The sequence below is a fragment of the Sceloporus undulatus genome, chromosome 8 (genome assembly GCF_019175285.1).
Source record: "Sceloporus undulatus isolate JIND9_A2432 ecotype Alabama chromosome 8, SceUnd_v1.1, whole genome shotgun sequence".
Classification (NCBI taxonomy): Eukaryota; Metazoa; Chordata; class Lepidosauria; order Squamata; family Phrynosomatidae; genus Sceloporus; species Sceloporus undulatus.
The window spans coordinates 3,957,619-3,973,532 of record NC_056529.1 but is presented as its reverse complement, the minus strand read 5'-3'; the positions used below and the strand labels follow the sequence as shown (position 1 = coordinate 3,973,532).

The following is a 15,914-nucleotide window of genomic DNA, read 5'->3' as shown; positions in this document are numbered from 1 at the left end:
TGCCTCACTGGCGCGCTTAGCAAAGTCCCTTTGTACTCCTGAGGAGACGCTCTTAAAATGGCGCCCGCTTCACTGGCGCACTTGGCCAAGTCCCTTTGTGCTCCTGAGGAGATGCTCTTAAAATGGCGCCTGCCTCACTGGCGCGCTTGGCAAAGTCCCTTTGTACTCCTGAGAAGACGCTCTTAAAATGGCGCCCGCCTCATTGGCGCGCTTTGCACCTCTTGTCTCTGAGGGAAAGTTTCAAAATGGCCACCGGCCTTGCTCCGTCGCTTTGCTAGAGCCATTCTTTTTGCTGAGGAGAACCTGCTTCATGGCCGCTTGCCACAGAAAGACCCGGGTTCAAAACTCCTTTCATCCGTCAAGCTGAACCTTAAGAGTCGGGTTCAAATTTTCACTCACTATGAGTGAATTTGGGGCAGCAAGTCTCTACCTCAGAGATGGTGTATAGGAGGATAAAGTAGAAGAAGGCGAAGTAAATCACATACACTGAGCTCCATGCAGAAACGTAGGCCCTGAAGTACAATAAAACAATATTAAGGTCAACTTTGGGGAGCAAATCAAAGGACACAACCACAGATTGCAAAATACACACACCCAGCCACTGTATTCCAACAACACAGCAACTGAGCTTCGTTTTATTTGTCCTTTCAATGTACATGCTATTTTAGGTATTTCGTACAATTTTACAGGAAGGTTATGAAAAACAGAATTCTCATGTAAGAAAGAGAAAACGAAGAAGTCTTGGGGAATTTTCTCCGCAAGCAATGATCATAGGAAAAAACCGACATTGTTATGAAGAAGAGGGGTAACGTCCAGGAAGAAAAGTAAACCTTATCACTCCCCCATATATCCCATTATCCATTGAATTTTCCATGGGGCTTTCCTTTATTTCCTCTTAAGTAAAAAGAGTACAGAATGTCACAGTATACAGGAAGACAAAATGGCAAAAAAAGAAAGAAGAGGAGATCACACACACATACTCAGCAACACACACACACAACAACACACACCCCAATGCCACGCATCACATTTATCCCTGCTACTGGTCCAGGATTCAAACCTTTGTAGTTAAAACATCCTAAAATCACCTATCCCTCATTTTTGTCAACAATGTATACAAGATTACACTGTACACTGAGTTAAAATTACAAAAGGAAGTTTCGTATTTACAAAAAAACTGTACACACGTTTTTGCAAAACTCACAAAAAAGTCGTCTGTAATATATATATATATGCATATATATATACCTGTATATCACAAGTCGCTACACCAAAATATTAAAAAAATGGGATAAAATTATACATTTCTCTTTTATTTTCTCTCTCTCTGTCGCCATTGTTTTAAAAAGGATTCTATTTCAATTATGATCGAGACAGACAGACAGACAAGGTTATTTCCCCCCATAATAAGACTGGTAAGAAAGCTGCGCATTGGTCTCCCTGCGCTTGGGAGAAATGCAAAAAGTGAAGCAGGATCTCTTTAATTCAAAGCAGCCATGATGGCGGATAGAGGGCACGCCGTGCGGCGTCAACATAGTATGTACAGAAATGTTGAAACTAGATTAAGGACCTCTTTGGCTAACATTTTGGCATGGATATTTTAAAAAAAACGAGGAGGGGAGGAAGAAAAGAGGCAATTTCTCTCTCCCCTCCCTCCAATGTGCTACATGTGCAACAACAACCCGGAGCACAAGCCACCAGTGCCATGGAAGTCTCCCAGAAAACATCTTTTGCATTAAGGCCGTGCAAAGTCCATTTAGTTCAATGTTAACCCTGGTGCGCAACCGGTTCCCCGGTGGCTGTGCTCCAGCTCTCCAAAACTCTTCTTTTATTGGATAAAGAAAGAGGAAGAAAGGAATACTAATCCGATACACATCGCACAGCTGCAAGGCGATGCAACTGTGTTCGCTTTTGCAGGTCTGAATTTTAAGTACAAAGGGGGGGGGGGGGGGGGGGAATGGCAACAAAAGCTTTAAGAAAGACATAATTTACAGGAACAACCCACTTGATTTTCGTAAAGTGTGTGTGTAAATATGTGTGTGTGTGTATAAAAACGTTAACTAACCAGGCATGGCAGAAAATAAGTCGCTTCAGCATGTCAAGTAAATATTAGTGCAGAAAAAAAGTGGGTTCCTTCCCCACAGTATAAATAAGCTTTATGCGTGGCAAACAATTAAATAAACCATCGCACCCTCCACTCACACCCAATACACAGATGCTCCTCGGTGAGGATTAAAATGCCTTATCAAGTAATTAAAGTGTATGTAGTGCAAAAAAAATGTTACAACCAAGTTCTAGGCGCATGCTGCTTTGCGCTAGTTTCAACGTCAGACAAACATGTGGTGCCTGAAATCACGGACATGTATGTACATACTTGTCACATTTGGTACAATGTCCTTAAGCCACAGAAATACCCAAGTACTTAATTTTTTAAAAATATATATACACCTATGTATAAGTTCTGTTTGTGCATATGCACACACACACACACACACCTACACTGTTCTTGTGTAGGAAAAAGAAACAAGACCACTGTTATCATTGCAGTTATCACAAGCACAGACTGGGAAAAATATATATATATATATCTACATATATAATTAGATCCAATACCGGCTTCCGGATGCCCCAAGGCTCAGAAAGTTTGTGCTTCTAACTCATGCAGTCATTTGGGTGCCCTCTTGTCTTAAGCTCATCCTTCTTCCAGCTCAGGAAAATAAGCAAACCAGTCCATAAATCTCCATGTTGCAGAGGACAAGGGCAGCCAATAGGAAAAATAGCAGTTGTGCGGCAGGCACTGATTACTCACATCCACCAAAATCCCATGTCCCGCGATGAACCAACAAGAGGACTTCCCTGCTCTCTTCCATGCGTAGGTAGAAAGAGACAGGGTTCTTTTGTTTTGCTTTGAAGGAACGCACATACACACATGCACACACATATTCCATCATACCGTGCTTTCCCATACTATAAGTGGCAGCAAATCAAGGCACGCTGTACTAAATCGGTAGCATTTCGTTTAGCTGATATTGCTCACTGGGGAAGGTCCGACGTCTTCAACTGGCTGCTGGGTCTTGCGGGGCCGTACAGAGTAACAGACGCAATGTGGTTATTCTGCATCACCTGGATGACAAAACAGAAGGAATACAGAGATAAAGCCCCCTCCAAAAATGCACCCACACTGGCTGTAATACTGTATGGCTCAGCATAGCATAGTAGTTCCACATGCCAACTCATGCTAGATTGAGCCAAATTCCACATCCCCAGATTTACAGTCTCTGGTCATTCTGTGCCTCATGGAGAGTGCAACGCATCCCCAGAGCCAGACGCAAAGGGATGCTGAGATCCCCTGGGGTCCCCACTTCTTCAAGCTAAATACATTTGCTTCCTATACCTCAAAGATCATCCGCTGAAGTCCAAAACAAAACGTTGATCCAAATGGGTTTGTGTTGTTTGGAGAGGATGACCTGAAAAAACAAAAACAAATGCAAGACTGAAAATTTCAAATGATATTGGTAAGAAAGTTAGTGGACATTTCTGCCACCCATTTTAAAACTAGCATGAGCCTGACACATCCTTTTAATGATTCCTGCTGAATCTTAGCACCATGATGATAAAAGCCTTACCCATCCTTTGTTTTCCTTGGCTAGGGAAGAGAGTTTGCCACAAACCAAGGTGTTTAAACTGTGATGAAAAGTCATGCCAGCCTTCCTGATGTGTCAGGCTGCAACTCCCATTATCTACAGCTAGTCTGTCTATAGTGGCTGGTGAATAATGGGAGATGTAGCCCAAAGTCTGCATAACACATTCAGCAAGCAAACAGTGGCACTGGTCAATTCCCTGTTTCCCAGTCTCTGTGCTTGAAGCTGACATGCAGAACTTTGTGTTGTTTCTGTATACAGATTAGAGAAAGCCTCTGACACTGAAGCTCCTTTTTACAATAACCAAAGTGGAAAGGATAAGAAAATGGAGGGTGGTGAAATATCTATATATCCCCCTGTCTCTGGGGGCAGTGACTGGCTCAGCAGTTTCTAGGTTGAGGATACTACAATTTCCAGGTCAAAGCAGAGTGGAATTCCACAACAATGAAGAGTGTTCCAGAAATTGCCCCCCACCCTACTATTAAAGTAGTTCTGGTATCTGCTTTTTAAAGCCAATAATATAACATTTACTGGTATGTATCATTAGGACTCTTTCCCTTAGCAGCTTGAAATCCAACCAAACTTGAATCCAAGTGACAAAACAGACAGTCTTTACCTGTGAAGTACTACCGGCTTTTCTACTGGATGTCCAAGAAGTTCCTGGATACTGTCCCACTGTAAACAAATAAAAAGGTCTTAGTGAATGAAGTACTTTAAGAAGAGCTGAAAAGGGCTTTTTCTTTTTAGGTGCATTTTGCAAATTCAGGAAAGGGCCTAATGATCCTTGTATGTGGAACGCCCACCTAGGCGCAGTTTAAAATGTTTGCTACCAAATAGATGCAACTGAAATGGACTTTGCATTATCAGGGTGTCCCTAAAATGTGTCATGTCCTTTTGGTCCAGAGATGGTTAATAGGCAACGCATTAATTGCTGGAGTCCAACAGACCCATTGTATACCTTCATGGAAAAAATGACCTGCAATCTAGCAGGGAGCCTTACATAATAGGCTGTAAAATTTGAGTGAATCCATTTCTTTTCAGACCTTTCCTTTTACTTACTCTCTCTTTGTATGTCTTTACCTTACTTATAAAATACACACATTTCTATTCATATGAATCCCACCTGTTAACTCCCAAAGCCTCCTGAAAAGGATGATGTAACACAATGCTTTAACACCCTATTTTATTAATTTGGTGAAATTAGGATCCAAGTTGCTCAAAGTTTCAGCTGTGGACTATCAAGTATGAGTTGGGTTGTGATTTACCTTGCTGTAAGTTGTGCAGGTTTCCATCTGAGAATCGGTACTCTCTGTGGGGAAAGAACAGAAAAACCTTAGGTAAGATTACATTACCGCACTACATTCCTTCCCTCTTAGCACCCAATGGTGATATTATAAGAGTTTGGTGGGGTGTTATCACTGCACAACCTGTGCACTCTCTCTTTCTCCCTCTGGATGTGTTGCTGCATGCATGAACTGTCAAGACACCCACACCGAGGGATAAGTTGAACCTGACGATATCAGTCCACTTTTCCGTTACTGTACAACTCTGGCTTCTTTTCACTCTGGTTACTCAGACTATTAATTTTTTGCTAAAAGCATGCATGCAAAGCCATCATGTATTCCTGTTAGTATTCAAATTTTCAGGTTATTCCAGACTGTATTCAAATGCCATGCCTCTTTCTTACCTCGTTTAATAGCTAGTGGGATCCTGAATTCACAGCGGTGATAACTGTACAAATGGAAATTGCAGGATTGTTAGGAGAAATACTCTTTCAAAGGGCAATCATTCTAAACCCAGTAGGAACATTACATAAAAGAAGTGGGCAACCTGCTGTCCAGGCCATTGAAATATTTTGCATCTAGTATTTGCCCTACAGGTTTCAATAGCCTATTACCATTTTGCATTGGCGTATGGTGTTTCACAGATGAAGCCTGGTCAGATTAATATCAGACATTATGCAAAATATAATAGAACACAGGAAGCAGCCAGTGTCCTGCTTTAGACTGATTGTATCTCAGTTTCTTGAGTCAAGAAATGCACAATCTTTTTGCCTGTCCTGGCACAATTCACAATTAAATCAATCAAATAGCTAATGAACTACAGTTTCTTGATTTGTCTTAACCCAGAAAGTATACGGTAGCTATCAGCTTCAGAAAAAGTCAGGATATTAAATCAACTTCAAATTGTGGTCCAGCACCCTGGGCTTGTTACAGGGTTACCCACTATGTTTCAGATGAAAAAAGATGCAAAACATTGGATGCAAAACAGATTGCCCATCTCATCTGTTCAAAAACTGAACTAGCAAAATTGCAGATGCATATTTTGTACATCTGCAAAAGGCATCTTTGGAAGCCATTAATCCAGGTCAAGCCAAAGACAGAATCTGTCGTATGGAATCTGAACGCCTGAAAAAAAATCACCTTTCTTTTTAAGAAGCTGCCTGATGTGACCACCCAGGAAAGTCTGGAAAAGCCTAAGCAAGGTTTCCCCCTCTGTACCAATTCGATGACAATTCAGCATGCCAGACATTTTCTTAGCCCTCATTATTAGCACATGCATTCCCAATGTGCAAAATGAAGCTAGGCAATACAGTTCTTTCTACTCACATGTTGAAGTTATAATGACCAGGGTAATTCGTATGCAAAACAAATTTCTTCACTTTGTGAGTATTTGCATCAAAAAGGATGTCCTGTAAGTAAAAATTGGAAAGAACTGAAAGTGAGTCAACACTAAATTAAAACAATGAAACAACACTGCGCACCATAGAAAGTTTTGTGTCTGCTGGTGGGATCATGCTCCTTAGAGCAATTATTTCAGGACCTTTTAAAATTTTGAAGCGAGTGCAGAAAATGTTAATGCCAAAGCTGCTGTGAAAGGCTAATTCTCCTGGAAACAGCTGCTGTCTTTGAACTTAAATGCAGGTCAGTTTCTCTGCTTTATTCCATTTGAGTGTTGACCAAGACAGGCAATGGCCCTATCCTCTCCTCAGAGCATTTCTGAGCTTAGTGAAGCAAGTACTGAATATCAGATATGTGAAATGAGCTCCATGAGACACTGACAGTGCAAATACGTCATTAACTAAACAGGCAACAGTAAAAAGGTATGGTTCAAATATCTCAGTGATGGAGCTCTGGAGGATTTGAACAATAATAACTCCTACGCCAAAGGATTATTATGTGCCTTATGAAAGTTGGGAGCAGATGGAAGGAAAACAGGATGGATGTCAAAACTGTTAACTCACCACTCCAAGCGTGAAGTAGTTGAAGAAGTAGTCATTGCACTTTGAAGGTACCTGTTTATGAGGAGAGGGCGAATGTATTTTCATCTATGGGGGGAAAAAAGCCAACCACATCAGTTTTCTGGGGCAGGAAGGCAAGCAAACATTTAAAATCCAACAGCTACTCTCCACCTTCATAGGCATGCTGCTCTGGTTTGAATGGACTAAGGACTTTAAGGCAGAAATGAGAAATATGTTCAGCCCCATTACTGCTACTGGACTTAATCCAGCTTTAGTAATGCTTATAGTAGTCATACTGGAATCAGTGGAATAGGTTAGTCAGCCTAACTTAAATCCCATTAATGTCAACAAGTCTACTCTAAGCATGGCTAAATCTAGAACCAACCCAATAGATGACTCAGTATTTGGAATACATTCAATACGTATCAAGTTCATATCCTGGGTGCAATTTGATACCCTCTTACTCCGTAATCAATTCTGTTCTTGACTCCATTTTTTATCCTTACAGATTTACTGTACCTGGAAAAATAATCTCCCTATTCTTTCTCTCTCATATTTATGTTCTCCACGCAGCAATTAAAACACAGGGAAACCTAGGGACAGACCCTCATAACTGCATGTTACTCCATAAAATAATAATAGGATTAATATTAACAACAGCAATAGTATTAAAACTACTAACCCCTGCACACAGAGAGCAAGCATGACAGGGGAAAAGGTTCTAATTTGGCATTTGACCTGACATGCTCATCTTCTGAATATAGGAAACTGATGGTGCAAAGGAATATTCCACAATGTCAGCCTTTCACCAAAGTCTGAAAATGTATACTCCAGAAATAGCTTAGCATCTCTTTTGTTATTTGTGAGAACAGTACCAATATGGACCATACAGTGTGAATGATCAATCACAGGTTAAGCAGCAAGAGGAGAAAAGGGTTGGAAGGAGCACACAAAAGGGACAGAACAGCTGGAAAGGTCCAAATGTATTAGATATTTTCCAGCATTCAAGGACACTGAAACTTGTGAATAGACTATTAGGTGATTTAGTAAATTAACCATCCCCAATAATTTGTACTGAGTTGTTATTTTATCTAACCTTATCTTCTGACTTGTAGAAAACTTTGTGAGGAGATCCCAAAGTGCTCAGAACATCTTGGCACGAATCACCAAAATATACACAGCGCTCAAATACCCGCATCTTGGCATCTGCTAATACGCCAGGGCCACAACCTAAAGAACAGGGAAAAATAGAAGTGGGTTGTTCCCGGCTCATGAGATAAACCACTTTCAAGATATCTCTGTGGCCTGAGGTTTTGATACAACTAGCCAAACATTTCTGGGGCCGGGGATAGCTATGTTAATTGCTTGCAGCAAAGACGAAAAAGACTCTTGTGGCATTCTAAAAACTTACTGCTTATTTGGAATAAGTTGTTGTGAGCATTAGCACCTGGAGGTCACACATTTCCCACTCTTGCTTCAACCACTCCACTGTCGATATTATATGGCACTTCTTGTCACAATGCAATGTGGATGCCTATCTGCAGAAATAATCCAGCTTGTGAAAGCTCTGGTGCCATAATAAACTACAGTTCCCAGGATTCCCTAGCACTCAGCCAGGGCAGTTAAAGCAGTCTCAGACTGGATTATTTCTGCAGCTTATGTGACAATGTCTTTTGCTCAGTCTCAAAGGTGCTACAAGATCCCTTTGCATACTGGTTAACTGGTAGAACAAAATGTTTCGAAGCCATATTAAAACATATACCTTAAAGCAAGAACAGCATTTTAAAGATGATGCTGTAATATATGAGCACTCATTCAATTATTTTAAATGTAGCATGCTAATGTGGTTATACTAAGTGCATTCACACCTTTCTTATAAATTTAATACAATGACTGCAGACATTTGATCATCATAAATTTGCCAACCACATTCTAACTGTACCCTTTTCAAACTGTGAGCTTTTTAGATATACTGGGAGCCCAATAATGTACATATATTTAACTATGTGAAGTGCTTATGGCTTTTTCAAGGTCCACCTGGTCTGCAAATTCAAAATTGTGAATATTCTCAGCAAGAGTTGACTTCAGTATATGAAGGTAATGAGAAGCTAATACAGTCTGCCCCACACATTCATGGGTGATAGGAGCAACCCTCCACTCCCACAAAAGTAGAAAAACTATGAATATAATTAAATATAAATAAAAATCACAAATGTTATTATTTTTTAACCCGAGAGAACACTTCTCTAGGAATCTCTAGATCCTCCTGCGCAACTCTATGGTCAACCTGCACCAGAAATAGATCACAGAACAACGCTGAAAGACCTAGAAATTGCTAGAGAGAACATATTAATCTGCGAAAGAGAAGCCAGCAAATGTGGCGGGCCAACTGTTTACCCAACATTTCTCTAAATAACCATGTATGTTATCTAAACTTCACATTCTACCTTGAAAAAGTGTCTTTTCAAAAACATCTACAAATATCTGGGTAATATAGCTAAGTCCTTCCTAGTATACCAGGATATATGATCCCTGTCCTAGGCAGCTCTCTTCCTCTGTAATGACAGAAGCAAAATTCACTTGACATTGATCACAGCTTTATTTGCCTCTCTTATTGTAAACATTTAAATCTTAAATTTTGTGATGATAATCCTCAAGAGAGCCTGACGAGATGAAAAGCATGTCATTTATTACACAGTCTGTAAAGAAGCTAATAACAACTAATACAAACTGTCCACCCAAATTGAACTCATGCACTCCTTATCAAACCTATCAGCTCCTTGCCAACTTCTGACCCTGCTCTAGGCTGGGAGTGGAAGGCACACAATAACACCTCTAAGTATCACATTGAGGATCTCTTGGAACATGATTTAACATGTAGGTAAACATCTCAATCTCCTGTTTAATCGAACCTTCCCAAGACTCTCATCTGTCAATGAATTTGACTGCATCTCTACAGAAAGTTCTGTCTTGGCAAAAGAATTTGCTTATTCCTTAAAGCAATACACAACAAATATAGTTTCAGTCTGTGTTTGGAATCAAGGGAAGCTGCATTTCCTTGTATGAGTGTCCTTTCTAGAACAGACATGACAGAAAAATCAAAGGAAGGTATCTGAGACGTCTTGTTGTTCTGTGTTAGCATTATGTACAGATGGCCACACATACTTTCACACCTTTATAAGGAAGTAAGAAGATAACTACTTCTGGCAGCCGTTATACCTGCAGTGAGTAAGCGAAGCCGTAAACCTGAGGGCCCAGCTCCATCTCGCAGAACATCAACGTTCTCTGCATACACATTTCCAAGGAAACAGCTGAGGGGCATAAGGGGAGCCCTGGAAAGAAGGAAACCATATATAACACCATCACCACACAGAATGAAGCACCAAAAATGCTTCCTGTTAAGATCTTAAACCAAATGTTATTGAGCTTGCCTCAGTTCACTGCAATCTCTGGATTAATGTGTTTTAACAAACTGACTAAAATGGCAGTGAGTTGATTCTACTATGTTTTATTATGTGAAAGTAATTGTAAGAAGAGTTACTGAATTTGAAGGAGGAACTTCAGCTTCTTCTTCTTCTTTTTCATTATCATCATCATCATCTCAAAACATGATAATGGTGATGGGCATTTCCTCTATTTCTTACTATTTAATGTTCTATTTCCACATCAGTTTGTAAAATGTTTTTGAAATGTGCACAAAAATGTATACACATTTTTTGTGCGCACCTCTCAGAATATACACATTTTATTAGTAACTGTGCCCACCTTGCTGGCTTGAGATGTACTATAAACACAGTATTTTAAGAAACCAATATATATAATAATTCTATGGTGCAATTTTGCATACTTTTATTAATATATGCATTTTCAGCGCATTTTCCTCTAACATAAACAGTTTGGATGCATTCTTGTTATATAGTGACAAAGTGCATCCAAGTATCTGGAGAGGTAAATAAACCAAATAATAACTGTAGTTTAAATTGCCTGTTCATCTGACAGCTCCAAAATAAAATATCAGTCAAACAAATTTCTCTCCCGCCTTCATATGCATAATTACGTGCAAATAAAAAGACAGCTATTTACTATTTACTATTTGTTTGGAAACCTTGCATGCAAGACAAGAGTTACGTACTTGGTATCCTGTAGGCTGTTTCCACTGTAGATGTACATGCGTTTCACAGTTGCGCCATGGGGAATTTGCAGAGAAGCTAGGCCATGGGCAAAGTTTGGCTGTGGAGATTAAAATAGAGACATTTTTGACTGTACAGCATGCAAACATAAAAAAACAAACAGCTGCAAAAAGATGTGTTAGCATGATCTGCAAAGACCTGTGAAACACCCACAAAAGCAATACATTAAGTCAAAAGGAGTCAATCACTAAGCTCTTCAAAACACAGTAACTACTCTGTTTACTAATTAATTTGTTAACCCAGATTTCTGACCTCATATTTTGGAGTCTCAGTCCATGAGTCCAACTGAAAGGAAAAAGACAGTCCTCTAAAGTTGAGGTGGAATAGCTGCTCAGCAGAGTTGTACACTGGAGAAAGACACACACAGAGACATAAAAACAGTTATTCTTCCCTTTCCAGCCTGGCATCACTGCTGAGCAGTTTAGACATTTATCAGAGTATGCCCAGAACAACTACGGCAAAATACGTGGATCTTCAGCTTGGTTTTTTTGACAATTACAAATATCTACTGAAAAATATGGAGCGGTGGTGGGAGCCGAGTATAGACACAGATGTGGGACCACATTCGATCTTTTCAACAAACAAATTAACAACAACAGTCTCAGACAGACTGTGCCCAGCACCTGATACTCAAGAACCTTTTCATCTTTACACAGCAAGGCTTGAGCATGGGACATTTTCCATGCAAAACATGTCACTAAGCTATGCCCCATCATCTATGTACTTGAAAGGTGGTTTTCAAATGCATCAAACAAGTTAAGAATGCATAGATGTTGCTATAAAAGCAACTCCTCTTCCTCAGTGGACGTCCTTGTGCACAACCCTCTTTTTCTCTAAGAGATGAATGCTGAGCAAATTTACTGATACTGCTACTAGCTCTTAGAAATGGTGCTATGTAAATATGTTGCTGCTGTTAACTGCTGTCAAGTCAGCTTCGACGTACAAGGACCCCATGAAGGAGAGGCCTCTCATTATAGTAAGTTAGTATTAGAAATAGTATCAGCAAAAGATCTTGCCCATGCAGTATGGGGAAGCTGGCACGCATCCCTTCTGAGAAAAAGCATCCCCAGAGACAGTTTTTAACCACTTACATATACCCTCCAGCCATTCTCAATACATTTTTGTGTAGATTTACAGTAAGAGCCTTTCTGAACCTCTCTTGTGAGAAATGAAGGCTACGGAGCAAAATGCATCTGGGAAGAGCTTTATTGGTAATGAATGCCAACCCATGTCCAACTTTTAATTATGTGGCTTCCATTCGTTGAACACCTGCTTCAGTTTGAAGGGCCACTGGTTATGGGCTTTTTTTTGGTCAAACTGTGTTTTTTTCTCTTATAACTCCAGTAAAATGAAGCACCAGCCAACACAAAAACTATATAAAGTGGTGGAAAAGTTTCTTATAGGGTGCATCTACACTGTAGAAGTAATGCAGTTTGACACCACTGTCCTGGCTCTGTCCTACAGAATCCTAGGATTTGTATTTTTGTGAGGCACCAAAACTCTGTAAAATTACAAATCCCAAAGCTCCATAGGAAGAAGCTATGGAATTTAAAGTGGTGTCAAACTGCATTATTTCTACTATGTACATACATCCATAGTCAGGTTTGGCAAATATAAGCTACAGCTAAGAAACTGTGCTGGCGGAAAGAAGGGTAGATTCTGGGTTGGGACTGGGGGAATAAAGCCAGGGCTCAGTAGTGCCAAGCAATTGGGGAAAGCAGGGCAAACCACCTACAAAGCCCAGAAACAAGGAATCAGGATGCCCTCCCAGTGACGCTACTCACGGTGAACTGTCATATGGTTTTGTTGGGATGCCAACAAAAATGTAAGAACTGGAGGCATTTTGGAAGTGGCATTGTTTCCTGTGGAGTACACCCTTTTCTGGCCTAACTGGATTTTGTAAAGCACTCTAGTAACCTGCAAAACTTGCTTGACTAGAGACTATAACAGACACATTAAGAAAAAATAATGAAAAAACAAAGAGTGCACTTGTCCCAGGACAAAAATGTGTATCTATCCAAGTAGTGATGGCACTATTCTATCACATGTCTGGCTTTCAAATCCAGTAAGAGGAAAGTCTTGTTGATTCTTATGGACACAGCCAGCAAGGCAAGTCTCCACATGTACATAATGTATGTCAAGAGCTGCAACTTACCTCCTGGATGGGTTGCTCCAAAAGACTGATCAATTTGTTCTATAGTTGGAGCAATAGCCTGAGAGTTAAAATGAACACCACTGGGAAGAAAGAAAGGGAGAGGGGGAGGAATGAACATTTCTTAATCAATATTGCATCAATGTTCTCTGCATTAGTTCAAAGTGACTCTCAAGGAAGCAAAGTACTTCAAGATCCCTTCCCAATTGATGCTGATCTCAACTACTTCCAGAATCATCCAGATATTATTTTCATTTAAAAAACCAAAAACAACAACCCTGGGCACTTGAAGCCAAAATAAAATGAATCCCTTGCCTGAATTTAATCTGGGATTCCATGTTAAGTTTTCAGGTTTTGGCTCTTAAGCAAATGAACTCAAATATAACAACGAAGCTTCCTGTGAAATTCTGAATGAAGGTCTTTTGGAAAGCAACCAGCAAAAACTACTTGATACATTTTTAATCACAGGTAAGAGAGACTTTTCTTTCAATTGCTTGCTTCGCTAGGTTGAGTAAGATATTCTAGGGAACAATAACAAAACCACGGTAAGCCAAGTTCACTGGTTTTCTGTTTTCAATAGCTCTTTGGCACTGCCACATAGATCCAAGGCAGCAAAGTACAGTTCTCCAGCTGTTTTCTTTTTAAAGACTCTTAATGCCCAGCATTCCTGACCACTGACTATTATTCAGAACCACAAACAGTTTTAAACCAACACTGTCATTTAATATCCTAGACCCAGATTGTGCTGAGATGGGTAATTAGAAATGGTAATTTTTAATTGTAGTCAATTTCCAGTTTTGACTAACCTTTGAAGGAAGGAGACGAGAGGAACAAAGGGACTATATGGGGAGGCAAAAAGCTCATTTGAAACAAGCAGAGCTAAACAATACATCCAGTGGCCATTGAACTCTAAGTGGGAAAAGGAATACAGGTTGAGTATCCCTTATCTGGAAACCAGAAATATTCTAAATTGTCCATATAGGTGGCTGAGATATACACCTTTCTTTTGGATGATTCGATGTACAGAAATTTTGATTCATGCATATCAACTGTATATCAAATTACCTTCAGGCTATGTGTGTTAGGTGTATACAACACATAAATGAATTTCACGTTTAGATATGGGTTTCATCTCCAATGTGTCCGATGTACAGGTGAATGTTCCAGAGTATGAAAAAAATCCAGCCTCAAAACCACTTCTGGTCCCCAGCATTTCGGATAAGGGAGACTCAACCTGTAGACAACTACGTTTCTCTGATCAGTGACTTACCAATATTTTAACTTCACTTTAGTCAAGTCATAAACTTCAATCACCTAAAGAGAAAACAGGAAAAAACATTTTAAAAGTATGAAAGATAAGAATTGGCTCTTGGGATCTGGAGAAGAAAGAGAAAATTACAAGGAAAAACACTATTAATACGCTCACATATTGCCTTGTAAGTTTACGGGGATGAAAGGAAAGCACAAGCGAGACTCAGTTCAGACATAACAAGGGAACCTGTGAGCAGAGGAAAATAGGAATATCTGTTCCCTTCAGGAGCCCTCCTTTTTAATTTTTGCAAGGAGTGTTCCTCATATGTTGTTCTAGTGTCATGAAAATGGAGCAGATCTGACTGACTGGTTGATAGCTATCATGGAACAAGAGGGTATATGAGGGGCAAGGCATAGTGACTGCAAAAGAAATGTGAGGAGGAAACTACAGTAGAGGCAGGAGGGACGAATGTTACAGGAGAAGACTGTTTCTTCTATTCTCTACTCAGAGGTCTGGGCAACTGAGACCATGCTCCTTTGGTGGCAGGCAGAAAGTTATGCTCTTGAACTCTATGCTGAGAAATTGACTGCATAGCCTTGTTCCTGGCAAAATGGGGAAGAAGACAGATTTAATGAGGTTCTGAATACAAGCACCATAATCGTGCTGGACATTATACAACAGCAAGAATAAGTAGAAATAGGATGCAATGATCTGAGGAAGAGGAAAAAATAAACAAAATATGGAATGAGGACAAAAATATGGGGCTTCAGAAGCAAACTATGTGGACTATCTTACTAGAAATGCCATCCATTTATTAATTAGATTAATTTTCAGGCCATTAGTGTATTTAATTGACCAATTAAAGGGAACACTACAGTATCTTAGAAAAGACAACAGTCTGAATGAATTTAATGAAGGCAACAGTTTTCCTTGGGCAAAAAATTGCACACACACACACTCAAAAATCACCGCTTGGAATAAAAACCTCATTAAATGCATTTAATCAAGATGAAGAGATAGAACAGCTTATAGCAGTACCTCCAAGCAACATGTCCATTTTGTAGGAGACAGCTCTAGTAACCATCAGATGATCTATATTTATGCTTAATTTGTATTCAGATAAATAATTACAGTCCCACAAGCCAACCAGGGACACAAACTTTAATAAGGATATATATCAATTTCGGATGGTGAAAAAACCCAACCATTTCTTAATTGATATAAAATAATATAATATTATTATTACAGTGGGCCCTTGATATCTGCTGGGGTTGGGTTGCAGGAACCCCAATGGATACCAAAATCTGTGGATGCTCAAGTCCCATTATGTACAATGGCATAGTGAAAAGATGTCCCTTATATAAAATAGCAAAATTGAGGTTTGCCTTTTAGAATTATATATTGTAACATATGTATTTCCCAAGTTGTGAATGGTTGA

The 15,914-nt window shown here is 39.7% G+C and overlaps 1 protein-coding gene across 4 annotated transcripts in view; it reads right to left on the bottom strand.

Annotated features, from left to right (window-relative positions):
• Positions 1-577: 577 nt before the first annotated feature.
• Positions 578-15,914, bottom strand: part of PHAF1 (phagosome assembly factor 1) — a 38,494-nt gene continuing 23,157 nt past the window's right edge. For all 4 annotated transcript variants that reach the window (XM_042438178.1, XM_042438177.1, XM_042438176.1 and 1 more), the window contains 13 exons: positions 14,495-14,538; positions 13,228-13,307; positions 11,325-11,419; positions 11,015-11,112; positions 10,102-10,214; positions 7,979-8,112; positions 6,886-6,969; positions 6,251-6,333; positions 5,329-5,372; positions 4,907-4,950; positions 4,258-4,316; positions 3,395-3,467; positions 578-3,123 (listed from right to left, as the gene is read on the bottom strand). In XM_042438178.1, coding sequence (XP_042294112.1) covers positions 3,034-3,123; positions 3,395-3,467; positions 4,258-4,316; positions 4,907-4,950; positions 5,329-5,372; positions 6,251-6,333; positions 6,886-6,969; positions 7,979-8,112; positions 10,102-10,214; positions 11,015-11,112; positions 11,325-11,419; positions 13,228-13,307; positions 14,495-14,538 — 1,041 coding nt within the window. In that variant the 3' untranslated portion in view covers positions 578-3,033. The remainder of the gene's footprint in view (positions 3,124-3,394; positions 3,468-4,257; positions 4,317-4,906; positions 4,951-5,328; positions 5,373-6,250; positions 6,334-6,885; positions 6,970-7,978; positions 8,113-10,101; positions 10,215-11,014; positions 11,113-11,324; positions 11,420-13,227; positions 13,308-14,494; positions 14,539-15,914) is intronic.